Raw genomic sequence first — 26,692 nt, 5'->3', positions numbered from 1 at the left:
TGACCACCAAAATATCAACACAAAAGGTATTCTAATATAAGGAAATATTATCAATCTGAAAGCTACGATTGCGAGATCTACACGGGATTTTGTATCCTCACAATGCATGTTACTACCTTGATTTAAGAAAAGACATCAAACCGACATCTAACATTGCCGTCAAAACTTCCTTACAGGACAGATTTTGATGTGTTCTTTACCTCAAGGGAAACAGGATCTTCCTGAACCCATGCCTTTATCATAGAACTGAGTAATAATTAAAAAAAAAACGACTCTTTGCCAAACAATGTGAGCGAGCGGCTTCTCCAAAAAACAAAAGCTCCCACCAGAGCGTGTAGCAACTGCAAGTAGTACAAGCTGGTTGCCAAGTAATGCATACTGTTGCTAAGTAATATCGTTCCACACATTGCTTCTGATGAGCTTCTAAAGCCCACAGCATCCTCATTAGCAGCGGCTGGAGAAATAATGAAGCCCACCGGGGACGCCAGCAGAGGAGAATTACCTGTCAGATTCACAAAGCTTTAGGGTTTACCTGCAGCCTCAGGAACAAATCATGATGCTACTGAAGCCGGCACGCCACAAAGACACAACTGCAGAGGCGTCAGGACAGAAGGGAAGTAGTTTTACATCATAGGTCTCAAACTGGACTCCTGGAGAGCCGCAGCTCTACAGCTTTGCTCCAACCCTAATCAAACACAGCTGATCCAACTGATCAAGGTGTTCAAGACTACTACAGACTATTAAGCAGGTGTGAGTTAGAGCTGATTGGAGCTAAACTGCCCAGAGAATTGAGTTTGAGACCATTTGTGTCCAAACTCGGTCCTGGAGGGCTGCTGTCCTGCAGATTTTAGCTCGACACATCCTGTAAGGATGTTTCTAGAAAGCCTAGTAAGAGTTTGATGAGCTAACCCAGGTTTGTCTGATTGGGGTTGGAACTAAAATCTGCAGAACACCAGAACTCCAGAACCGAGGTTGAGGACCCCTGGTCTAAGTTTCATCCGCAGAAGCCAGCTTCAACACTTGCAATTAGTTTAATTAGAATCACAAAATCAACAATAATTATTCCCTCTACACGCAACCAGAAAGGGTCTGATTCTGGTAAACTGTTAAGATTCGTCATGGCAAAGATAGACAAGTCTTAATTTTTTTACGTCAATCCAGGGTCTTATCTGAGTCCAGATAGGGATGGCGACAGGAGGCTTAGGTCAGGTCGACCGTAGAGCAATTCTCTTTCATGACACACTGGGACCGCCTTTGGCATTGGAGTAATTATTGAAAATGAAATCGATCTCCCAGTTCATTGTGTCCTCACTATCACCACACCATTAGCTTTTGACTCAATAAGCTCCTCATTTACAGCTTATTAACAGTCATTAAGGTAATTGTTGGGTTTAGGCATAGGTCTTAACGTCAATTCCTGGAGGGTTGCAGCTCTACAGTTTTGCTCCAAGCCTAATCAAACACAGCTGATCAACTATTCAAAAGAGTCTTGAACACCTTGATTAGTTGATCAGCTGAGTTTGATTAGGGTTGGAGCAAATCTGCAGAGCTGCGGCCCTCCAGGAATTGAGTTTGAGACCCATGGGTTTATGTATTGGGTAGAATTAGGAATGTAGAATAAGATCATGCAGAATGTGTACAAATAAAGAGCCAATATCTTAATGATAGGCAAGGAAACAAGTTCATAGTGTATGGTACCTGAATTTGTTCATGATACACAGAACATCCTTGCACTGAGTGCAGATCTTGATTAGGTTGTTCCACCTTTTGACCCCAAAACTTGAGACATTTGTATTGGTTTGTGGATATATATTACCAGATGAACAATTCAAGCCAAGAATGAGAAATTAAAAGAACTTCCTTGAATTACAGTTGTATTTATTCCCATGATTGTATCCACTTCAGGCATTGAAATCACAAATAACTTTTTAAAAATCCTGTATTTTCACAAAAGTCCTCTAAAAGTCATGCTTTATCCTGTGTCGAATGCCTTTTCCCCACACTGAAAATAATCCAAAATATAACAGCTGAACCATCAATATATCAACTTAAATAAAATGTTGTTTGAAACAGAGAGATCACCAAGCCAGGTTAAAAAACAACAGATACAGCACATACAACCTCAGTACATTCATGGCATATAAAACAGAAAATTGCACATTTTCACCAAGTATAGCAGCACCTGACCGATATGTACGGAACAAACTTCTATCAAGTTCTAAATCCTAAAAAATAAACATTGTGCAATCAAAGAAGTTTAACGTACAAGCTCTGTAAACCTTCCAGCTGTACAATCCTGTAGAAACCAAAGCCAATCCTTCAGGACCCCGTCAAAAACCTCAATCTCAAGGGGTGATCCCATTCAGAAAAGTCAAATCCTGAAGTTTTAAGAAAAGACCGATCATATCACAGCTTGATAAGAATTACAAAAAACAGTTCTCCTCCGCTAAACCACCGAGCGATGCTCCCCGCACACATAAACAGCGCTGGGGCGGATCCGTCTCTTGGTGTGGCCGGGCAGCTGCGGCAGGAACTTGAAGTACTTGGGCATCAAGTCAAGGCAGGCGTCGCGAAACTTCTTGATGCGCCAGTAGTAGATCAGAGGATTCAGGGCTGATTTGAGGTAGCAGATCCACAGGAGCCACGTGCTGATCTGGAAGAAGTTCTGCCTGTAGTAGAAGGTCCGGCTGAAGGTGGACAGCAGGCTGTAGGTGGCAAACGGCGCCCAGCATGCGGTGAAGACTGAGAACAAGATGAGGATGGTGGTGAAGGCACGTGTTTTGAAGCTCATGTCGATGTTCATCTGAAAAGGCCTCTGGAGGCTCATCAGACCCAGCTTGCTGGCCTGGCTGAGGCACACCGAGTCCGGGTGCGAGTGGATGCGCAGCGCGTTGTGGCGGAGAGTACTCAAGATTCCCATAAACGTGTAGAGCATCACCAGGAACGGGACGAAGAAAAACAACAGCATGATCAGCATCACGTAGGCATGGTCTCCACGCTCGGCGGTGTATCCGAAAACACACTGCGGAGCCCTGGGGGGAATGTAGAGCGCGGGATAGCCGAAGGAAAGAGGGAAGGAGAAGCAGAAGGACAAAGACCACGAGACCGCGATTAACAATTTGGCGCTGCGTGGACTGAGCTTGTCCTGCTTCTGCACGATGATCAGGAAACGATCCACGCTGATGATCATCAGAATAGCTACTCCCTCCATCACAAACATCCAGAAGAACATGGCTGACACGCGGCAAAACACGTCACCGAAGATCCAGTGTGTGGTCACCATGGTGACCAGAGCGAAGGGCATGTTGAGGACCGCTAACATCATGTCGGCGAAGGCGAGGCTGGCCAGCAGGATGTTGATAGCAGAGCGCATCGCAGCCCTTTGGTAGACCATCACGCATACAACCATGTTCCCCAGGAAGGCCAGCAGCAGCACGCAGATGATCACCAGGCCCAAGAACACCTGCAGGGGCAGGTTCAGACCCTCCACAGGCTCCTGCCAAACTGATGACGGAGTGATGTATTCGGACAGAGTCCGGAAGTCCGGCGAGCTGTTGAGTTTGGTGGAGGAGTTCTCCATGGCTCGTGCACCCACAGGCTGGGACGCTGGCCGAGCTGAGGGGTTCGGCTGCCCTGAATCCACAGGAGGACTAGTGGACGAATAAAGCATCCTTCTTCTTGTAGTTACATGGTAAAGAGTGCACGCTCAGCCGATCGGACAGGTGGCTAGCGCACATCTCAGCATGGAGGCAGACCCTGCGGGAGCAGAAGAAAGGCATTAGGAAATCAGCCACAATAGTTTTCACAAATGATTGGCTCATGTACCAGGACAGGGTGTCACAGTAAAGGGTGCAGGCAGATGCCGCAGGTTTAAGCAGTAATGTGCAGACACAAACACAAGTCATTCTCCAGTAGTCGAAATTTTCCTGGTGAAATCGTGGCAGTGTGAGCACCACCAAAAGCCCCTTTGAAATAAAGTCGTATTTTAGTCGGAACATTAAGTTGGGGGGGGGGTCAGGGAGTAGAAGTGCGGGAGTGCTTAATTTAGTTATTTATTTTTAATTACCATCTTTACAAGTAGATATTGGGGGGTTCACGGAAAGTCTATTCACTTAGAGGCCAAATCTACAACACCTTCAGGTAGTTCATCCAAGACCAAAGTCATATCTAATGGCCCGTTTCCACCGAGCAGTACGGTATGGTTCGGTTTGGTACGCTTGTATGGCCATTTCCACTGTCAAAAGACCGTGTACCGAACCGAACCACTTTTTTGGCAGCCTTTCGAAAGAGTACCAAACATGAGAAAGAGTACCAAACATGAGAAAGGGTACCAAACATGAGAAAGGGTACCAAAAGGCGGAGCTAAACGCGCAGCTGAACGCTATTGGTTTACAGAGAAACATCATTCGCTTAAGCAGCAAGCCAGAATGAAAACAAAAGAGCCGCCATGTTTAAAATACACAGCCGAGATTACAGCGTAAATACATATAATGACGAGCCATGGTCGACCCGGGCTCAAACAAACCTTATCATCGTCTTGATGAACAGCCACAAAGCCAAGAAGAAGAGCAGATTTACCTTTGCACCTTAGTTCTTTACGAGCCAATCTGAAGCGCGAGTGGTTTCGCTTTCTTGCTTGCGCTAGCCGTGTGTCTATATCTGAAATAACAGATTCTTAAGCTGATGATAATAACGTGCGCTTGATTATTGACGTGCTTTTGAAACCCGATCCTGTCAGACACTGACAAACGCGAGAGTGACGCATTCAGAAAGAAAAGGACAAACACGAGAGTGAAGCGCGAACAAAGGAGAAGCCCGACAAAACACAAGAGCAAATAGTAACCTGAATCACGAACAAACTGCCATGTTTATCATCGCCGTCTGGACTATTATGAACTGGGGATGACAGAATTACTCTCTAACAGAGTTTACATGTGCTGCTGAAGATTGCCGGCAGCTCGCTCTCTGCAGCTCTCTCATGGTTGCCCACTGAAGCTAAGCAGGGCTGCGCCCGGTCACTACCTGGATGGGAGACCACATGGGAAAGCTAGGTTGCTGCCGGAAGTGGTGTTAGTGAGGCCAGCAGGAGGCGCTCAACCTGTTGCCTGTGTGGGTCCTAATGCCCCAGTATAGTGACAGGGACTCTATACTGCTCAGTAAACGCCGTCTTTCGAATGAGATGTTAAACCGAGGTCCCGACTCTCTGTGGTCGTTAAAAATCCCAGGATGTCCTTCGAAAAAGACTAGGGGTTTTGACCAGGGCCCACTGGCCTCTATCCATCATCTAACCCTCCCCATATGATAATTGGCTTCGTCACTCTGTCTCCTCTCCATCACTCAGCTGGTGTGTGGTGTGTGGTGTGCGGTCTGGCCGTCGCCGCATCCAGGTGGATGCTGCACACTGGTGGAGGATAACAAGACTCCCCCCTATGTGTAAAGCGCTTTGAGTGCCCAGAAAAACTATATAAATGTAAGGAATTATTATTATTATTATTACAGGCACAGAGGAGAGGTTTGCACTGACTGTAGGCTATATTGCGTGATGTTTATAAATCTAATAAGGACTAAATGTCTGCTGTGTGTAGTTCTTCTGTAGATGGTAACATATCGGAGACTGTAAGGGGCGGTATGTGTTCATATATGTTCATTTATTATAAGTGCAGACATTAGAGTAGGCTATTTTGCATAATAAATCCAGTTCATAGTAATAAAAATTTATAAACTACAGAGCTTGCCGAAATTACCCAGTGAATCTGCACAGAGCCCTCACCCACAGAAACACATGGCTACCTGTATAAAGACTGATGCTGTTGACCGTAATGTAGGACGTTTTTTAATGTGGCGGACGTACAGAGAGTTGCACTTTCCCCTTTCCTAAATACTGAACATATCAAACATGTTTATAACTGAAACAAGAGGTAAGTCAATCATAAGTTAATGTTGAAACAGCTCTCATAGCATTATTGATCAATATGTGGCTCTTTTTGGATTTTCAGAAGCTATAGAAATTACAAATGTGAAACCGGACATGCGTTAGGACCATTGCTTTTGTTTGCATCCCTCAAAATGGCCTATACAACCAGAGTAGACTGTGTAATAAAGTATACAGGCAGCTGTTTCTACATCCAGGAGTAATGTTTCAGATGGAAAGCATCTCCAGCTCTATTAGTGGTCCAGTATATGCGGAAACCATAGTGACAGCAGAGGCAAGCTCAGCGCTGAATGACAGCCGTGTACACTGAACAGTTGTGGATCCTAGCAACAAGAATAAAAGCATTAAGAGTCTCTTCATCTTTTGCTTGGAATAAACATGTGAATCGCAATCACTTGTGGAGGCCTCGCCTGTAGATCAACACCATCTGATGCCCGAGAGCTAGAAGATAACCCCAAAAGGGCCTATATGAGAGACAAGACCAAGATGAGTATAACGAGAACAACTAATGCATCCTGCTATTTATGAACTAAATATTCAGATTAACAGGTCATGATGGGGTACATATATGCTTCACAACACCATCTGCGAGACTCACCCAGTCAATATCTGATCATTCATATCAATAATCATCAGTTTTTAACATCCCACACAATAAAAGGAGTCTCTCTGACGGTGGACAGAACGATTTAAAATGGTGGAAAGACTAAAAGCCTCATATTTATCTAAGATACACTGATGTTCAACACAATGATGACACGGGTGAGTGTTTACCTGGTTTCTCCTGTGTGGTGAGTGTGTGTGTGTGTGTGGAATGAAGGATGCGGCATCGGTCACAGCATTACTCGCTGGGATTCGCGCTCACATCTTTTCCTCGACAGATGTTTGAAGCTCCAGCAAACCGACATTCCCATCTACACATCCGGACAGATGTTCGACGACCCGCTTTTCTCCTGCTACCGCGTTAAAGCTACACACTCGAGCGGTGAAGGCGACTCGTCTACATGTACACGCTTAAAAACAACAACATCTGACTTCTGACTCGCCTCTGGGCTGATGAATCAATCCGACACCCCCGCTGTAAACCTGATGTTTAATCTCTTGCTGATCTTTAAATAAAGTCCCTGAGTAAACTGCACTAAAGCGCCGCTGTTTGCCGACCGCAGATGCTGGTTTTAGTCAGGGGAACGCATCATGATACATTTTGTACCCTCGCCTCATTTCTCATATGCATCCCAAACACATCGCGTCGCTCGTGCAGTCCGCATTCACCGAATATCGCGTCACTGAGAGGAAAACCAATGAAATTTCAGTGCCGGGTTTGATTGACACACTGCTGACCAATAAGAATGCAGAATTCGCACGCTGGAGCCAATCACTAGTCAGTGCAACTGATTTGATTGCGGGTGTGTGAATAATAGTTTTAGAAATATAATTATTAGAAATAATCACCAATTTAGTTTTTAAAACATTGTCCTGATGAATTTGTAAGGAAAAATTGGATTTTTGAAATTTACGACAAACTATAATAAACGGCCTCAACCTGCACGCTGAGGACATCTGCTGGCTTAAAGGCGTGTAAGTGGCATAAATGTCCAGGTTAATCCAACTTTATCAGACTTTACACCGCTAATTTAAAGCTATTATTATACAAACATGAAAACACGACATTTTGGCCAACAAGAGTAACTTTCGCGCTTATATTTCAGGGCTTTGTGTTTTACGACGAGGAAATGCGGAATCTAGTCATGAGAATGAAATGCGCCATCTAAAAGTGAAAGGTCAGTAAATTTAGCATGATTTTAGATGTGGACAAGCAGTATTCGCATGTACAACTACATCACAGAGATGTCTGACCACATCTGGAATGCTATATCTGCAATATGTTGTCTCCATTTCGACGTTAAGTAGACATTTATTATCCATAATCAAACTAAAAGTACTCAGCTTGATTATGGTGTTGCTGCTCTTTGGGCAAATGGATTCATCAGAATAAACAGCAAAAGAAAGTCAAAGGCACTTGAAAATGTGGAAAAAACATGTATTTCTATTTTTCCATATTCTTCGAGTGCACTTTACTTTTTTCACCTACTATTGAACACAAAAGAAGATACTTTGAAAAATGCTGAAAACCAGTAACCATTGACCTCTATAGTTTTTGTTTATCTTACTATGGAGGTCAATGGTTACAGGCTTTCAGCTTATTATATCTTCTTTTGTGTTCAACAGAAGGAAGAAACTCAGGTTTGGGTGTAAAGAGTGAGTAAATCTTCATTTCTGAGTGAACTATCCCCTTTAAACTGATGACACTGCAGCATTTCTGAGCGTGATCCCTCATATTCATTCATATTAATAATAATATGTTCTGCTGAACACAAAAGAAGATATTTTGAAGAAAGCTGCAAACCTGTAAGCATCGACTTCTGTAGTTTTGCAGTGTTTATTATGGAGGTCGATGGTTACAGGTTTCCAACATTCTTCAAAATACCTTCTTTTGTGTTCAACAGATTTGAAAAAAATCCCTTAAAGGTGAGCAAATAGTGTGTAAATTGTAATTGTTGGATGAACGATCCCTATAAGACATGTAAAATGTTGAAAGTGTGCAGAGCAGAAAGATGTTCATGCAGACCGCTGATCAAGGCTGGGGTTTTTCACACCAAACTAGTCTTATTGATATACAGTACATGCGCTCTCAGGACTATCACATCGATGATTACATAATTAGTGGAGATTAGTACACGATAATTAACTCTAGTATGGCAATGAGTAACTCCCAGTGCTGGGTTGCAGCTGGAAGGGCATCCGCTATGTAAAACATAGTTGGTGGTTCATTCTGCAGTGGCAAACTCTTATTAATAACAGACTAAGCCAAAGGAGAATCAATGAATGAATGTCAACGAGTTACTACAGAACACTTACATCATCATATTAACTAATGTTCATGTTATAAACATGTCCATCATTATGAATGTGTCTGTATTAGTGTCATGATGAAAGCTGGTTCTTTATTCAGCATTTAATCACATCGTTCAACACTAACATTTGTGTTAGAGGAAGAGTTCAGCCAAAACTGAATATTCTGTCATCGCTTACTCACCCTTTACTCATTTCACCTTCTATTAAACATAAAAGAAGATACTTTGAAAAATGCTGAAAACCGGTAACCATTGACTTCCATAGTATATGTTTATCCTACTATGGAGGTCTATGGTTACAGGCTTTCAGCTTATAATATCTTCTTTTGTGTTCAACAGAAGGAAGAAACTCAGGTTTGGGTGTAAAGAGTGAGCAAATCTTCATTTCTGAGTGAACTATCCCCTTTAAACTGATGACACTGCAGCATTTCTCCCTCATATTCATTCATAATAATAATAATAATAATAATATGTTCTGCTTTACAAATGGATCTGACAACTTGTTCTTTATTTGCATTACTAGTTTCCTAGTGACATTTCATACAAAATAAATAACCCGGACAGTCCTTTCACATGTATTCAGGCGATCATCCACTGTGCATGTTTCAGACGCGGCTGCTGGAGTCTACAGGAGGCAGGTTAGTCCTCCGTGATCTGCTTGGTCTCCTCTGGCTTTTTGGAAATGACTCTGACGTCGAAGGGGAAAAAGAAATCGGTCAGTGCTTTGGCGTCTTTGGGGTCTAAAGCGTACTCCTGCGCCAGCTTCTCTGCAGTCCAGGTTTCCGGCAGGTTCTTGTGATTGTTCAGGGCAGTGATGGCTTCTACCAGAGAGAGTTTTCCTTTGGGGACATCGCTGACGTCACAGAAACCGTAGGGCTCTCCCGGCAGACTGAGCTTCAGCTGTCGGCGCTGCGTCTCCTGCTCCAGCGTCTGAACTACAGCATCACCCTAGAGAGAGAGAGAGAGATGTTGATTGGTAAATGCACTGCTAATGATGATCCTCTTTCTTTTTAATCACCATCATCATCTGTTTTCATGTGTTCAATTCAACAAGACACACTTTACACTGAGGTTTCGTCAGTTAATGTATTTGTAAACATGAACAATACAATTCAACATTTACTTACATCCAAGATCAACTAACAATAATCAGCTGTATTTTCAAAGACCGGCACGGTGGTTAGCCTCACAACAAGAAGCTCACTGATTCGAGTCCCGGCTCGGCCAGTTGGCGTTTCTGTGTGGAGTTTGCATGTTCTCCCCGTGTTGGCGTGGGTTTCCTCCGGGTCCCACAAGTCCAAACACATGCGCTATAGGGGAACTGATCAACTAAATTGGCTGTTGTGTATGAGTGTGTATGGGTGTTTCCCAGTACTGGGTTGCAGCTGGAAGGGTGTAAAAAAACATATGCTGGAATAGTTGGCTTTATGTAACCGATTAGCATTATGAATCTGAATAATGAGCCGAACCTGAGCGACTGGGTCTTTGGACTCCACATAAACGTCCTTGAGCATTGAGAGCAGGGGGTCGTTCCTCCGGTGGACGTCTTCTGTAATGCTTGGGGCTGAAACAGAAACATTCACAGGAAGAGAACAGTATAACTTGTGGACTGCCTGAGAAAAGTCTTGTGGTGGATCTCGGTTGTACGAGCAACACTTAATAACTTGACGTCTAGTTGATGATGTGTAAGAGTGTCAGAAGGTGGATTTCTCCTATGAATGATCCCAATCATCACCAACACTGCAGGAGACCTACTGGAACCAGCATGGAGCCAAGACTCTCACAGAAATCAGTCAAGTTTGGTGAAGGAGACATCTTGGTTTGGGTTTACAAGCAGTATGGGGGCTTGCGAGAGATCAAAAGAAGGTCAAGCTGCTCCAGGATTGGCCAGCCCGGTCACCAGATATCAACATTATTGAGCTGATGAAGGAGGAGGTGTTGAAGATGAACACAAAGACTCTTGATGAACTCTGAAGGCTTTCTTCTTCATTCCAGATGACTTTATTAATCAGTGATGTGAGTCATGTCAGAGATGTATGGATGCAGTCCTCCAAGCTCATGATGGAGTCAGACACAATCTTCATTCTGTCTCCACTGCAGCAGGACTTTATATTCTATACTGGACATTATTTCTGTTCAGTGATGAGACTTTAGTCTGAGCAGAGTCAGAGCGCACTGTCCTCATCAAATCAGTCAACATCAACACATGATCAGATTTATTGAGCTCAAATCAGCAAAATCTAGAGGCCTTCACCTTTCATAGAGACACTTCTGACACCAGATCATCAACTAGAAGAACAGATATTACTTGTTGTTTTTACTTGGATAGGCCACAAGACTTTTGTCAGGTAGTGTAGTGTCTCAGGAATACACTCATGTCATCAAACAGCAAAATATTTGGAAAGATCCCTCAAAACACAACTAAATGTGCAGTTATCATCACACCAGAGTTATTTCATAGTAAAACAGCCCCATTAAATATTTGAATAATAATATAATATCTTTTAATAATAGTATCTTAATTTCCATAAACATATACTGCATTTAAAATAATATAAATACAGAAAGGCATGTTATCATTAACCCTTGTGAGGTGTTTATATTTACGTCACTCAGCCTCTGTTTGTTAAAATACTCAACAGATGTTTACTTCACCCTAATTCCCAATATAATCAATCCACACCCAAGTCACCCAGGACTTCCAGTTTCCCAAACACCACTGAGGTAATAAAATATTAAAGCAGAATATGAAAAGACTAATACAGATGAATCATAATGAGATACTGCTATGGTGACAACTTGTGACGTGCTCCCTGTATTGTTTACCACACTACTGTGAATATCCATACTGAAATCGCCTGCAAGACTTCAAAACAACATTGGCACTATTTAATTGACTGTCAACAGTGTTGCACATTGATACTAAGTGCTTGGATGCTAATTTGATTTCCCTATTTAGAATATAATCAATGAAACTGAGTATTAAATCAGTGTAATGAAGTGTATAAGGCGACTCTCTCTGCATTCAAGGTAAACAGGGTATGATAGTGACGTCACAAGTTGTCAATGAACGAATGTGCGAATATAAAACCAACTGCAGCCCAATCCGAACACCATACAAGGGCTAAAGACATAGATATATGTAAATATACAAATTTAATTTGTAAATGTATACAAAATTACTCTTTTATTTAACTTTTTAATTAAAAAATTTTTGGGAGTACAATAATCGCGTTGGGTGCAAGATTTTAGGAGCTGTAAGAAGTGTGATTTTCCATTACATAACCACCACGACATGTTTTAAATAGCTTTATTTTCTTTTATATAAACTGTAAAAGAGATATATTGCCTCTCAGCTTTTATTGATATTGATATTTGTGTTCACTGTAAAGTAAATAAATAATTCACGTCATGTAAACCCGTCATTAATTATCACCTATTTAACCCAAATATAAAATTACAGAACGAAACATTACACACAGCTGTATACTTATTTAACCAATGTCAGGCTCACGGTCGTGATGCTGAGCAGCAGTGGTCGTGTATACTGTATGAACTCACCGTCATGTCTGTCGTGTGGGATTCCTCCGTCTGGCAGATGCCGCGGTGCTGCTCGAGGCTTTGCTCTGCTGATTTCTCGATGAGCTCGATTCTCTACATTAAAGTTTCTGATCAGGCGTGTTACTTTTGAACCCATGTTTTAAAACAGAGGACACCCCTCTTCTTCTTTTAGCTCTACTGTGAGGCACTGAGCGCTCATTACTGCCGCCGACTGGCAAGTCTAAAAGGGATACAGCTGCGGCTGTACTGTATGTACTGTAGCATCACTTGTTATGACACTGTACAACAATGATTCATATCTTCACATTACTCAGAGGGGTGCGTTTAGCTTCGGGGTAGGAGACTATGATTATAAAATGCAATTTAATGGGTAATTTAATGAATACACTTAATAATACTAATAATACTACTAATAATAAATAACTAATAAAACAGTTTTTATTCTGGGTTGAATTGCTGTGTCACATACTGTACGCTTAAAAAGAGTGGATTTAGTCGAAAATAAGAAAAAAAAAACAGGCAAAGTTTATAAAGAGAGTGTAAAATACTGTACTCTTTATTTCCAAATGGGAAATGAACATAACAGCATGGCTTAAAACAGGTTTTAGGGTGATAAAGTGACACAACATTGTTAAACCAAAATGAAATGATGGTGAGGGGGTTAAAGACATTCTGATGAGTCCCTATACAGACCAACAAGGAGGAATGGCTCCAAATCCACACAGTCCCACACAGATTTAACTTAGATTAAATTAAATACATTAAAACAAAGACATGGTAAAGCGTCTCTCTGCATGTGGATCGGGGCCAGTTGTTGTGGTAAACAGCGAGAAAAATGGATTAAATTAAAATTAAAACGAGGCTGTGTCCGAAACCGAAGGCAGCTGCTGTGCTTACTCATTCCTGACTTAACAAACAGCATCTCTGCATGAAGGAAACTGCTTTCAGATCAGCTCCCAAGGCACCGTAATGTCCCGTCTAGACATCAGCAACAAACTCAAGAGCGTTTGACTTAACATCAGATATTTAATGTCAGTGACAGAGAAAACTCTGAAATACGAAAAGGAAGAATTGTGGCAGACAGATCTAGATGAAGAACTCTGCATATAAACATCATCAAGTCAGAATGCTGGAAACTGCTAACGATTGACTAGCATAGCAGGAGAAAACTGAACTTTTGAAGGCGTTTCTTTATCTGGAGTGCTTTTGAAAACGCTGTCGGCTGGGTTTAGGGAAGAGGGTGATCAGGTCAATCGGTGCAACAGCAGAGCGAATGGCACTTACGAGACAAATGTGAAATTTTTGTTTATAATGTGCGGCAGTGAAGGTTTTGTTTTTGTTTTCCCGCTATGAGAGCGCAGCTGGACTCACGTGTGGATTACAGTGCACATGACGTGCGACAGAAATACTTGTCAGAGGAGCATTGTTCACCCGAGAGCTTTTCTCATCTGGAAATGGTGAAATAGGCTTTGCTGCTCGTCTCCTTTTACTAAAGGCGCAGCTCCAGTTGGTGTTGATTGTCGTGTCTCTACAGATTCGGTAAGTGAGCGATCAGTGCTCTTTGTTTGTTTATTCAGAGGCAGAGTTAGTTGGTATCGAACTCTTTCAGTGTTTAAAGACGGACCTCAGTCAAATGATTTCTAAGTTACTACAGTTTACCATACGTTAACATCACTGCAATATTATGGACTGAAAGATCTGCTGTAAATGCTGCTCCCCCAGTGTAAACATGTAAACACCGTTGTGGAGGATTTTCACCGCATTTTGTGACGGGAATAACCCACACAGCTTTCTGACGCTGCCTGCCGAGTGCATCTAAGTTACAGAGAAATGCGGAGATTTTTTCTCTTATTCGCCGTGCGGTATCAAACATTGCATGAACAATACACGCGTCCAGCAGCTCCTCCAATCAAATATCTCATTTGTCACGAAGGCCATGAATGAAATGTTCACCATTTATTAATTTGGCAAATAATTCATTTACTGATGTCCATGAAAACACAGTCACTGCCGTTCAACTCTGTGTCTGTGGGCCCTATCATACACCCGGTGCAGTGTGGCGCAAGACGCAGCGCAATAGTCTTTTGGTAGTTTCATCTTGGCGCAAGAGTGGTTTTGAGGCGTTGCGCTACGCTGTTTAAATAGCAAATGCATTAGCGCTCATTTGTGCACCCATAGGCGTTCTGCTCTAAAAAGGAAGGTGTTCTGAGGCGGACCGCTGGCGCGTCGCTATTTTGAGGAACTATAATAGATTTTTCATTAGACCAAAACTAACCCGGTCTAAACTCCGGCGAAAAAATAGGAATAGATATAGCATATAAATATAAAGGATTAAAATATTACAAAACATATTATTTTCTAGCCCGCATAAATATGAAAATCACTGCTTTTATGTCTTCATCTCGGGAGGCTTTTTCAGTTCATTCATAACAATTTGCTTTTGTATAATGTTATTATTATTAGCAGTATTATTTATTATATCCATATTTATATTTGTTTTATTAAAAACAAGCTTAGATTTGTCCACCTGTCAGGTTTTAGACCATATGGGGCACAGCATGTGTTTTAGGATATAACTCAGGTTTTTGAGCACATTTTGTTATTATTATTCATTTATTTGTTTGCTGGAAATTAGAACTGAATTTAGAAATAGTTTTGACACGAATATTTGCGCTTAACAAACACAATTAATTATTTATAGACTAATTGATGTCTGTGCGTAAAGGTTTCCCTATCCAAGAGCGAAAGTGATCCATTATCTCTCATTCTCACGCAGTAGATGCTCTGTTTAACAGTTTTCTGTTAATAAACTGTGAACTGTTTGCTTGTGAAATGCTCAGTTTTTCCACTTAGACTTACTTTGCGTCCTGTAAATAGCGAATGCGCTCTTGGCGTGACGCAGCTGACTCTTAAAGGGAATGGAAGATGAGACTCTGATTGGTTTATTCTCAAAACACACCTATAACTCATTAAGAAAATAAACTCAACCCTTTTAGACCATGTGCCACGGCGCAAAGCGGATTTTCCTGTCCGTAAATTAGCAAATATGGATTCTGACACGCCCTGAAAGCGTTTGCGCCCTGCGTCAAGTGTTTGTTTTGCCTCTGTGAAAATCAGCGCGTGCCCAAACCAACACTCCCATTTTTATGCAAATTTTTATGCACCTTTCCTCATCCGACACTCCCACCTAAACAGAGCTGGACACGCCCACTTTCCTGACTTTTTCCAAACGGTGTGAAAACACCCTGCTGAAACTGGGGGGTTTCGTGGCTCTTTAAGAGTTCTTCAAATGTCAGTACCAGAACAAGTCCTGGTCAGATTTCAAGCAAATGCAGCCAATTAAATCTAAAGTGAAAGTCAACCACTGGAAGATCATATATATATATATATATATATATATATATATATATATATATATATATATATATGTGTGTGTGTGTGTGTGTATATATATACATTTATGGCAATTTATTTTTAACCTACGGCTACAAGTTGAGCGAAAAGTAACTGGGCATTCACAATTGGTATTGGGCTATATAAAACTATTTAAAGGTCAATATTATTAGCCTCTTTAAGATGTTCGTTTTTCCAATTGGCAACAGAACAAACCACTGTAGTCCAATAACTTGCCTAATTAACTTAGTCATGCCTTGAATACTTGCATCTTGAAGAATATCTAGTCAAATATTAAGTACTGTCATCATGGCAAAATAAATGAGTGATTTTAAATTAGTTATTAAAGCAACACTTGGTCCTTAAAAAAGAATTCAAATCTCACAGGAGTGACTTTAAATAAAGATGTGAAAACACTCATTTGACATGATGTTCATGACGTTGCTGTGTGTTATACTGTGAAAGCACCTGCTCTATGTGAATGCAGCATTGTTCAGGTTTGGGACGCAGCTCTGGCATGTGGAAACTGAAAGCTTTTCTAATCTGATGGTGCTTTTCCTCCTGATAAGCCGGTCAGCTGGAAAACTAAACTACACGGGTTTCCTCTGTGGAGATGAGGCGGCGTATGGCAGTCTTTAACATTGGTCTGGAAATACAAAAGCGTAATGTACATCATGTAAAATATTTCTCTGGTTACATTATAGATGAACATCTAGAACTTTGGAGAGGACATCAGACATCATCAAATCAAATGAGTATCTTACTGAACACAAATAAATTAAAGAAACACAAAGAATCTGCAAACAAAACAGCTTTGGGTAGAGTTCTGGCCTTGTTTCTAGGATAAATGTCTAGAAATGCTTTTGCTTTATTTTCAGGAATAATAAGTCATAATGGGGTAATGACAATTGTGTTGGCTTTGAAATAAAACTATTCAACTTCCCCCATTGGCAGATTATTTCTGTTGTTTTAGGGAAAAACTCACTTGATTTTGCCTCATTATTTCTGAAGACACTATATTTTATGCTCGTCTGGAAAATGCTAGAAAATGAAGACATTTTAGATATTTGGACTAAAAGCAAGACCAAAACTCAGAGTAAAGCAGCATTATTGCGGTGTTTGCCTTGCAGATTGCATCATCCAATCAGCAGAGGACAGACCCAATCTCAAACACTACTAGCAGACACGGAGACTGGTTCTGTGCATCGGCGAACACCCAAAACCATCACAGACATCTGTGTTTGACGCCACGGTAAAAACATGAGCGAGACAAAACATGAACCAAAGCCAAGAGGAAATCAACCATAATAACAGATTGTATTTACACTGAATGCAGGCATCTTTACTCTGCTCTGGACAGAAGTATGGTTACATCCTTCCCAAATTTACCCACAATTCCTGCTGTTCACCTCCTGGAGAAAGTGTGAAAGTGTGTGCAAACGCTTGATTGTTCAGTCACAGGAGCTCAGGAGGGTCCGGTTCTGGCCCCGGGGATGGGGAGATCAGAGTAGGTCCAGCAGGATGGCTTCTAGAGGTTGTCTCCGGGCTGATACTGAGGTTCGGTGGCAGTGAAGTAATCCTCCAGGAAGGCCTGCAGGTACTCGAAGGTGGGCCGCTCCTCTGCGTCCTTCTTCCAGCACTGCACCATCAGCTCATGCAGAGAGCTGGGGCAGTCCTGAGGACACTGCATGCGGTAGCCGCGCTCCACCTGCTCCAGCACCTCTCTGTTATTCATGCCTGAAGAGGACAGCAGAAAACCCACGAGTGCATGTGTTAATCTCCGCAGACAGAGAACAACACATATTAGGCTGTTCATATTCAGAGATATTATAAAGATTAGCAGTGTTTCCAGTATGTACTATATTAACTGGAGGATGTGTGAGGATGCAGCCCTCTTGTGAACCGCTGGACTAACTGCTGTGTTGTATGGAGATCTTTGACCAGCTCTGCCATCCCTGAACGGTTTGGCCACAACTCCTCTGCTTTTGTCGGTTTTGCCTCACTTTTTGCATGTTAGCCCACAAGCTTTCTATTAGGTTAAGTTCTGGGCACTGGGCTGGCCACTAATCAGCACAGTTTGACCCCAAGCCTAAAGGATTTGGAGCTTCAACACTTTTCCAGCTGTAAATGAGCCAACAAACATTGATAATCTCCCTGCTGATGAGAACTCTTGATGCACATTGCACAAGAAGCTCCCACTGGGCCAGGTCCAACAACAAATCCAAGATAATAATCCAGATTAATCACCTACTAGGCCAGAGGTCCAAAGTCAGTCCTGGAGGGCTGGTGTCCTGCTGAGTTTAGCTCTAACTTGCTTCAACACACCTGCCCGGACGTTTCTAGTATATCTAGTAAGAGCTTGTTTGATTAGGGTTGGAGCTGAACTCTGCTGGACACCGGCCCTCCATGATTGAGTTTGGACACTCGTGCGTTCAGTTTATTCCTATGGTATAAATTACATACTTGAGCGATTTTAACGGTGGTTACAAACTACAGGGCATTAAGAGCATGCCAAACAAACTTTAATGCATAGAAACAAGCATTTCAGATGTTTTACAATGTGGTCAGCCAACCACATCTCACCTGATCTCTCATAACAAAATCACATGACTGTTTAAATATGCACACCACAATTCATTCATTCATTCATTCATTCATTTTCTTGTCGGCTTAGTCCCTTTATTAATCTGGGGTCGCCACAGCGGAATGAACCACCAACTTATCCAGTAATTTTTTACGCAGCGGATGCCCTTCCAGCTGCAACCCATGTCTGGGAAACATCCACACACACATTCACACACACACACTCATACACTACGGACAATTTAGCCAACCCAATTCACCTGTACTGCATGTGTTTGGACTGTGGGGGAAACCGGAGCAACCGGAGGAAACCCACGCGAACACAGAGAGAACATGCAAACTCCACACAGAAACGCCAACTGAGGGTTTCTCTCAGTTTTTGCACCTAAGAGCTGTTTGTTTTGTAAAGAGTAGAGCTCCTGGAACAGAACTGCACTTATGAAGCCAGAAGATTCAACAACATCATCATCATCATCATCATCATCATCATCATGAGGGACATGAGCACATTTAAACAACATGGAGAAACGCCTGCAAACATCTGTGGATGATTCAACACTGCGTCGACACAATGGCATTTCACATCCGCCCTCACCCAGACCAGACTGCTAAATTTGTGTGGAATTTGTAGAAGTCTACAGTTTTCATCAATGCAGTTTCATTTGAAGCTTCTGAATGATATTTAAAAGGATGCTATTATGATGTAGAATAGGTCTCTGACGTCTCTAGAGAGTGTGTGTGTGAAGATTCAGCTCAAATCAACACACAGATAATCTTTTATATCTCTCTGAAACGGACTCGTTCAGGCTTTGATCCTGACTGGTGTTTTGGTGACTGTCGCTTTAAATGCAAATGAGATTGCGCTCTTTTCAGAAGAGGGCGGAGCTACAGACACCTGTGTGTCAGCATAGTGGCAGATTCAAAAACAAGACTGACGTCCTATGCTAATGAGGGAGAGATGGTGACTAGTGGGCGGGGTCATCACAGCAGAATGAACCACCAACTATTCCAGCATGTTTTACATAGCGGATGCCCTTCCAGCTGCAACCCAGTACTGGGAAACACCCATACACACTTATTCGCAAGCACACTCATACACTACAGCCAGTGTAGTTGATCAGTTCCCCTATAGCGCATGTGTTTGGCCTGTAATCGGAGCACCCGGAAGAAACCCACGCCAACACGGGGAGAACATGCAAACTCCATGCAGAAATGCCTACTGACCCAGCCGAGACTCAAACCAGTGATCTTCTTGCTGTGAGGCGACAGTGCTACCCACTGAGCCACCCTGCACAATACATCCCTATCAACAAACGAATAGAATCCAAACGCACCTGGATAGGGAACTCTGCCCTTCGTGACCAGCTCTGTTAGCAGAATTCCAAAAGACCAGACATCAGATTTAATGGTGAACTTCCCGTACAGCGCCGCCTCTGGAGCCGTCCACTTAATAGGGAATTTAGCCCCTGAAACACACACATGGGAGAAGATGAAGATGGAGACGGCTCGAGGGAGAGTGAATGAGGACATAAGCATCAGTGGGGGAGCTGTTCATACGCGTCTCCTACCCTGTCGGGCGGTGTATTCATTGTCTTCAATGAGTCTGGCCAGGCCAAAGTCAGCAATCTTACACACCAGGCTGTCACCAACCAGGATGTTAGCGGAGCGCAGGTCTCTGTGGATGTAGTTCATCCGCTCGATGTAGGCCATGCCTCCAGCCACCTGAGGAGGACACAAACGCAGCGTCATACAGTAGCAGACCTGCAGAACCACCACAGCTTATTGTCATCCGCTTACAGAACTGATCTAAAGTGCTTCAGCAGTGTATCTACTCCTGCAAACACACTGAAGTGTACTGCATCTAATCTGATCAGGGCTGCACCACATACTGGAAAACCTCTGCTGCAATATACACTGGCATATGAGTATAATTAGCTCAATTAGGAAAGATGTCATTTATTTAGATCGGCTGGGATGATTAAGCCTTTCCTATGCAGCGCATCTGCATAAATTATAATAAATTACGAGCAGAAAATAAATAAATAAACAGTGTCTGACAGAAATTGAGCAGTCAAATGTAAAATAACATGGCTATCATTGTGAAATAATTTACAAAACAATAATATCTATATTGTTTCATCTTTAATAAATAACGTAATCCTGCAATGTGACTATTGCATATACATGAGAATATTGAGTAGGGGGCGGGGCTTTCTTTTTGCGCATCACTCCCTCATTGCAAACTCAAACTTAGAGGCGTGGTTAAGAATATTTATGGCTAAAGCTGTCAACCTGATGTCAACAGAGGAGGAGGAGCAGCACTTCATGATCTACATCCACCTGAATCTGAATATTAAGCAGGGGGCGTGGCTTTCTTTTTGTGCATCATTCCCTCATAGCAAACTAACGGTAAGAGGGGCGTGGCTATGAATATTTATGGCAAAAGCTGTCAATCTGACATCAGAGGAGGAGCAGCACTTTATGATCTACTTCCAACTGAAACGGAATATTGAGTAGGGGGCGGGATTTCTTTTAGCGCATCATTCTCTTGTCGCGAAGTAGTATCTAAAGGGGCGTGGTTAAGAATATTTATAATTAAAGCTGTCAAACTGACGTCAACAGAGAAGGAGCAGCACTCCATGATCTACCTGCACCTGAATCTGAATATTGAGTAGGGGGCGGGGCTTTCTTTTTGTGCATCATTCCCTCATAACAAACTAAAGGTAAGAGGTTCGTGGCTAAGAATATTTATGGCAAAAACTATTAAACTGTTGTCAACTGAGAAGGAGCAGCACTCCGTGATCTACTTCCAACTGAAACTGAATATTAAACAGGGGGCGTGGCTTTCTTTTGTGCATTATTCCTTCATAGAAAACTAGTTTCTAGAGGGGCGTGGCTAAAAATAAGTATATCAAAAGCTGTCAAACTGACGTCAACAGAGGAGGAGCAGCTCTCCATGATCTACCTCCAACTGAAACTGAATATTGAGTAGGGGGCGGGGGTTTCTTTTTGCGCATCATTCACTTAGAGCAAACTAGCGTCTAAAGGGGCGTGGCTAAGAAAATTTATGGCAAAAGCTGTCATACCGACATCAACAGAGGAGGAGCAGCACTCCATGATCTACTTCCAACTGAATTTGAATATTAAATAGGGGGCGTGGCTTTCTTTTGTGCATTATTCCTTCATAGAAGACTAGTGTCCAGAGGGGCGTGGCTAAGAATATTTATGGCAAAAGCTGTCAAACTGACATCAACAGAGGAAGAGCAGCAGCACTCCATGATCTACCTCCAACTGAAACTGAATATTGAGTAGGGGGCGGGGCTTTCTTTTATGCTCATCATTTCCTCATAGTAAACTAACGTTGAGAGGGGTGTGGCTAAGAATAGCCACTGACATCATGAGAGAAGCACCGCCCCTCCAAACACAGAAACAAATGGTCAGACGGTGATTGAAGATTACCAAAACAAACTTTTTTTTTCAGCAGGATGAAGTGTTCAGCTAAAGAATATGCGCTAGCAAGATAAACACTGTACATTCTGATTTCACACGCTCTTTAACCGGGCTCGTTTACACAATGGAGCAGTACCTGGGCCGCCATGTCCACCAGGTTGGGCAGTTTCAGCGCTCGTCCCTCTCCGTCCTTCAAGAAATCTAGGAGACTGCCTGAAACACGCCACATTCACATGTTAGCTTTACAGATTTACCTTCACTGCAGTAACAGCACGCTCATGCCTGACTGATGAAGGCTTTCTCCAACATTCCAGATGCCTTTATTAATCAGTGGTTTGAGTTTGCCTCATCTTAACACCGGGAGCAACTGACCTTTGCCCATATACTCAGTGACGATGTAGATGGGCTCTTCAGACACCACGGCGTACAGCTGCACGAGTTTATCATGCCGCAGTTTCTTCATGATCTGCGCTTCCTCCAGGAAAGACTCAGGAGACATGGTTCCCGGCTTCAGGGTCTTTATAGCAACTTTAGTGTTGCCGTTCCATGTGCCTGAAAGCAAACACACAGACGGTCAGTAAAGCAGCGCGCACACACACACACACACACACACACACACGCACACACACGAAAACGCTTTTCTCACTTGGTGTTTATGTCTTGGTTCTAGTCCAAATATCTCAAAACTCTAAAATCAAGCAGCATTTTCTACACAAGACACAAATGCTGTCAGAATGAAGTGAGCTTTTCATTAAAATAACTCAAATAAACAGATTTTCCCCTCAAAATAAGATTATTTTGCTCGTTTGAAGGAAAAAGCAGCTTCATTTTTGCTCATTATTTCAGAAAACAAGACAATAATTCATATGTGTGTAGAGAACGCTTCTTGATCTCAGAGTTTTGAGATATGTGGACTGTAGAAACAGGACCAACAGCTGAACGTCATGCCAAAACAAGACTTTCATGCACTAACAGGAGTTGTAAAGCACTGTTAATCATGCAAAACCATTCCGCAATGAAAGCAGCCCTCATCACAGTAGTACACGTGTAATATACCCGACTATAGATGAAACTAGCACACATTTAAAGTGTCCTTCATGTTCATGTTCATTTCTGCAAGTCAATATTCTGCATGCTTTGCCTAAATAGAGCAGTTATAACACTCCATCATCAACTGATCACAATTTAATAAGCAATTTTGTTTAATACGTTTTTCACTTTTCTCTGCTAAGCGTCCCTAAAATGTTTCATCAGCTCTGATTTCAGACTATTATGAATGAAAACAGCAATAAATGAAGGATTTTTTATTGTTTAATTATATTTAATTATATTTTTTTAAAAAAATTCTCATGTCCAAGTTTGGCCAACGAAGATTTTTTACTTGCCACATCAAAAAAGTGTAGTAAAAATAAAAGCAAGTCTTATATATTATTATGAACAAACAAAATGTTATTGCCACACAGTTTAAATAATGTCTCAAAACAAGCAAACTCTAGTAGTGTACATACTCATTTTTACTTAAACATTTAAAAGATAAAAAAAGAGAAATAAACATGCATTTAATCAAGGAAGATGATTAAAATTTTAAAAAAATTGCAATGTGTTTAACAAAAGAAAACCAAGACCTGTTTAATATCATGGAAGACTACAACACAATATTTCAATATTTTAGTAAATTTAAGACTTTGAAGGGCCTGACATTTCTGTTTCAAAAATTTTGTAAGTTTTTAAGATACCCTGCTTTAATATATATATATATATATATATATATAAATAAACAGTGTAGATAATAATAATAATAACAGCAACACAATAATAATACATAAAAACATAATAAATAATAAAATAATAAAAAGTTTAAAAGAATACATAGCATATTGCATTTGGTCTATTTATCTAACTAGCTTTATGGCTATTTATAAATAATGGTGACACTTTATTGTGATGCTCCATTTGAGTGTTAGTAGTCTGTCTGCTTAATATCTGCTGATCTGCTCCTTTAACAGACATTTCACTGACTATAAGACACTTCACAAGTAAATGTCAACTGACACTAACCCAAACATCCTCCTTGGCATGTAGATGCAATGTTACTTAAACTCAACAAACAGACCATCAACATAAAGAGTGAGCTAAATAAGTGCATAACATCCATGCTGACACACAACACATAGGTTAGATCTAATATTGAATGAAAGTAATTCTGTGAGCACATCTTGTTTATGTGACCTGAATTATTTTGAAGACATCTTAAATACTTCATAACAAAAACAGAGTTAGTGCTGAACTTTACAGATTACACATCTTACTTGTGATTTGTGGCTGTTTTTCTGCAGGATGTTTGTTAAATCCACTGGAATCTGCTTGCCTTTACATGACACTGATGGTGGATTATCTGATAAACTCTGTCATTTATTGCACGTCACTTTACTCACTGTACGCTGTATTGTTTTCACATATACAGTGGTGTGTAAAAGTATTTGCCCCCCTCACTGACTTCTTATAATTGTTCATGTCTTTAATGTTTAAACAACTAAATCCAACTCAGCAGTGTCCTGCAGGCAATCATGATGATAGGCAGATCCAGCAGTTATTTGGGGAATCTACAGGGCGGTAAGGCTGCGTGTCCACCCAAGTGTTTCTTCATGAGCTGAGTGTTTGTTTCCTGTTGTAGCGCTGCATTAGTACGGTCACTACGCTGTTTATTTTGCCATTACAAGTTAAAAAGCTTCCAAGTTGAGCTAGCCGTCCAATCACGGTGGAGGATTACCAAATAATACAACAACTAATCTGCTAAAGCCTTGCAACTTGTAACAGTACAGCAGGGACACTGTGCATCACAGCAACCCTTTACTTGAAGGGGTGTTCATAAGACTGTCAGCTGTTTGTACCGGCTCTCACATGGTCACTCACTGAAGCCATGCTGGGCTGAGCCTGGATGGGAGACCGTATGGGAAAGCTAGGTTGCTGCTGGAAGTGGTGTTAGTGAGACCAGCAGGAGGCGCTCAACCTGTAGATCCCAATGCTCTATAATCCTGGACCAGGCCGTATCCTGAGCAGATGCTGTGGTGGTGATGGAGGAGTGGAGAGGATGGGACTCCTGAAAGACCCCAGTGACAGACGGGTGTCCGCATTGATCTTGTCGGTCAGCCTGAACACCAGCAGCCTGCAGCTTCTCCATGATGGACGTCCAGCGTTCTCCAGCCTCCGGCGCCTAGACTGCAGGTCTGCACAAGAAGTGTGGCCAGAGGAGAAATGGTGGAGCCCAGCTGAGTCTGGCTTCTCTCCAGGTTTTCTCCTTCACTTTGGTCAGTTGGTGAAGTTTGTTCCTCCACTGTCCTGCTTGGTTTGAGTCTTGTGGAGCTGCGCATTGATGGATTTACTCTTCAGTGTTTGGACTCTCAGCAGTGAAGATTAAACCACACTGAGCTTCTGAACACTGGACTGACACCGCTTCAGTTCTCTAGAACTTCAGTGTTCACGCTGGAGAAATGAAGGAGAACTGAACTGAACTGAATTAAAGTGCTGCCCAAAAGGCCGTGTTGCAAAAACCCTTCGGTGGACACGCAACCCAAGGAGGAAGAGTGAGATCTCCACACAAGTACACACTTACCTGAAGACAGCTTGATGAATAGAGATGTGGAACAGCTGTTATGAGTCACAATAAACACTCCGAAACCTCATACTCACACTCTTACCTCCATCAACAACACGACAGCAGCATGGTAAAGAATCACTGAAGCTTGATTTAACAGTTTAACAGTTTTATTAATATACTTTGGTCAATAATTGTTTTACACTGTTAAAAAAATACCTGTAAATGAGCAGCTTTCCATATTTTGTGATTTATTGTTTTTATTTTCAATGTTTAAATCTGCAATAGTCACATCGGAGGATGAGCAATGATGTTATGGTCATAATTACCATTTCAGATCAAATGATTTGTGCAAAGTTGAACCTAAATAGAGAAATAGATTTCATTCGGGTGTGTTTTTAAGGCCTGCATGTGACTAAATAAGATTTTGAGTCAATTTAAATATTTGAAGTTCGTAGCTTTAACAAAGACTAATTGTTTTTACTTATTTATGTATACAGTGAAGACTGAGTTATTTTACATATGACCGTATGAACTGCATCACTCCACTTTTTTTGGGAGAGTTAAAGAGTTGAGTTGACCACAGTTTATCCTTTTTAATCCAATTCAGCTGATCCCCTGGGCCCGGTTTTTCAAAAGTAATCCACTGGGCTTTTGGATAAGGGATTGGATCAAATCTTGAAAATGGGTTTTTCAAAAGAAAAAACGGATTACCTAATCGGATTAGATCACGTAATCTAATCTTGGTTTTGATCCGGATCAAACCTTTACTTGGGGTTTTCAGACCTTTTTTGTAGGATCTGGATCACTTTGATCCAAAAAACCTGGATTAAACTGATCCCATCAGGAGGGTGGATTTAGTGTGGATTTCATGCCTAAAATGTAATGAAAACTTAAAAAATGTATTAAATAATTTTGTTTTTGGATCTTACGAGATATACTATTATTCATAAAGTTTGAATTGTATTTGTTCATCCGTCAGGCTGTAGTGAGTATAGGCTTTAACGTATTCAGCCTTTCAGTATAGGCCTACAGCAAAGTAGAAAGAGTTTGGCCTCATAAAATAATCCCCCAAACAGCTGTCAAAACTGACCAAAAACAATACACTTTATTCTGTCACTAATTGATATCTATATTCATCACAATGGAAAATATTTTTGTTTTTAGAATATTTATTAGTGATGTATGCAATGATAACAGGATAACAAAAAAAAAAAAAAGCAAAGAATGGCGATCACTGATTTTTGAAATCACCTTCAACAA

At 41.6% G+C, this 26,692-nt stretch overlaps 3 protein-coding genes across 10 annotated transcripts in view; all 3 read right to left on the bottom strand.

Annotated features, from left to right (window-relative positions):
* Positions 1–1,861: 1,861 nt before the first annotated feature.
* gpr63 (G protein-coupled receptor 63) lies at positions 1,862–7,196 on the bottom strand. Of its 3 annotated transcripts, none has more exons than XM_087298006.1 (2): positions 4,098–7,196; positions 1,862–3,785 (listed from the first exon to the last, which is right to left on the bottom strand). In XM_087298006.1, the coding sequence occupies exon 2, from the start codon at positions 3,668–3,670 to the stop codon at positions 2,447–2,449; it is 1,224 nt and encodes a 407-aa protein (XP_087154132.1). In that variant the 5' UTR covers positions 3,671–3,785; positions 4,098–7,196; the 3' UTR covers positions 1,862–2,446. The 3 variants fall into 3 exon arrangements, with proteins under 3 accessions (XP_087154132.1, XP_087154131.1, XP_087154133.1); XM_087298005.1 differs by having other exon boundaries at positions 1,862–3,756; positions 6,707–7,196; XM_087298007.1 differs by having other exon boundaries at positions 1,862–3,756; positions 7,143–7,196.
* A 1,726-nt stretch (positions 7,197–8,922) lies between these two features.
* On the bottom strand, positions 8,923–12,607 carry ndufaf4 (NADH:ubiquinone oxidoreductase complex assembly factor 4). 2 transcript variants are annotated; one of them, NM_001386274.2, is made up of 3 exons: positions 12,409–12,607; positions 10,317–10,411; positions 8,923–9,795 (listed from the first exon to the last, which is right to left on the bottom strand). In NM_001386274.2, exons 1-3 carry the CDS (start codon positions 12,542–12,544, stop codon positions 9,487–9,489), a joined length of 540 nt encoding a protein of 179 aa, NP_001373203.2. In that variant the 5' UTR covers positions 12,545–12,607; the 3' UTR covers positions 8,923–9,486. The 2 variants fall into 2 exon arrangements, with proteins under 2 accessions (NP_001373203.2, XP_087154007.1); XM_087297881.1 differs by lacking the exon at positions 10,317–10,411 and having other exon boundaries at positions 9,339–9,795; positions 12,409–12,587.
* Positions 12,608–12,943: 336 nt separating this feature from the next.
* fynb (FYN proto-oncogene, Src family tyrosine kinase b) overlaps positions 12,944–26,692 on the bottom strand; it is a 64,446-nt gene continuing 50,697 nt past the window's right edge. For 4 of the 5 annotated variants that reach the window (XM_087297838.1, XM_087297839.1, XM_087297840.1 and 1 more), the window contains 5 exons: positions 22,207–22,386; positions 21,971–22,047; positions 19,953–20,106; positions 19,719–19,850; positions 12,944–17,538 (listed from right to left, as the gene is read on the bottom strand). In XM_087297838.1, coding sequence (XP_087153964.1) covers positions 17,330–17,538; positions 19,719–19,850; positions 19,953–20,106; positions 21,971–22,047; positions 22,207–22,386 — 752 coding nt within the window. In that variant the 3' untranslated portion in view covers positions 12,944–17,329. 5 annotated transcript variants of the gene reach the window in all.

The sequence above is a fragment of the Danio rerio genome, chromosome 20, assembly GCF_052040795.2.
Source record: "Danio rerio strain M-AB ecotype USA chromosome 20, GRCz13ab, whole genome shotgun sequence".
Lineage (NCBI taxonomy): Eukaryota > Metazoa > Chordata > Actinopteri > Cypriniformes > Danionidae > Danio > Danio rerio.
This window is presented reverse-complemented; position numbering and strand designations above follow the sequence as displayed.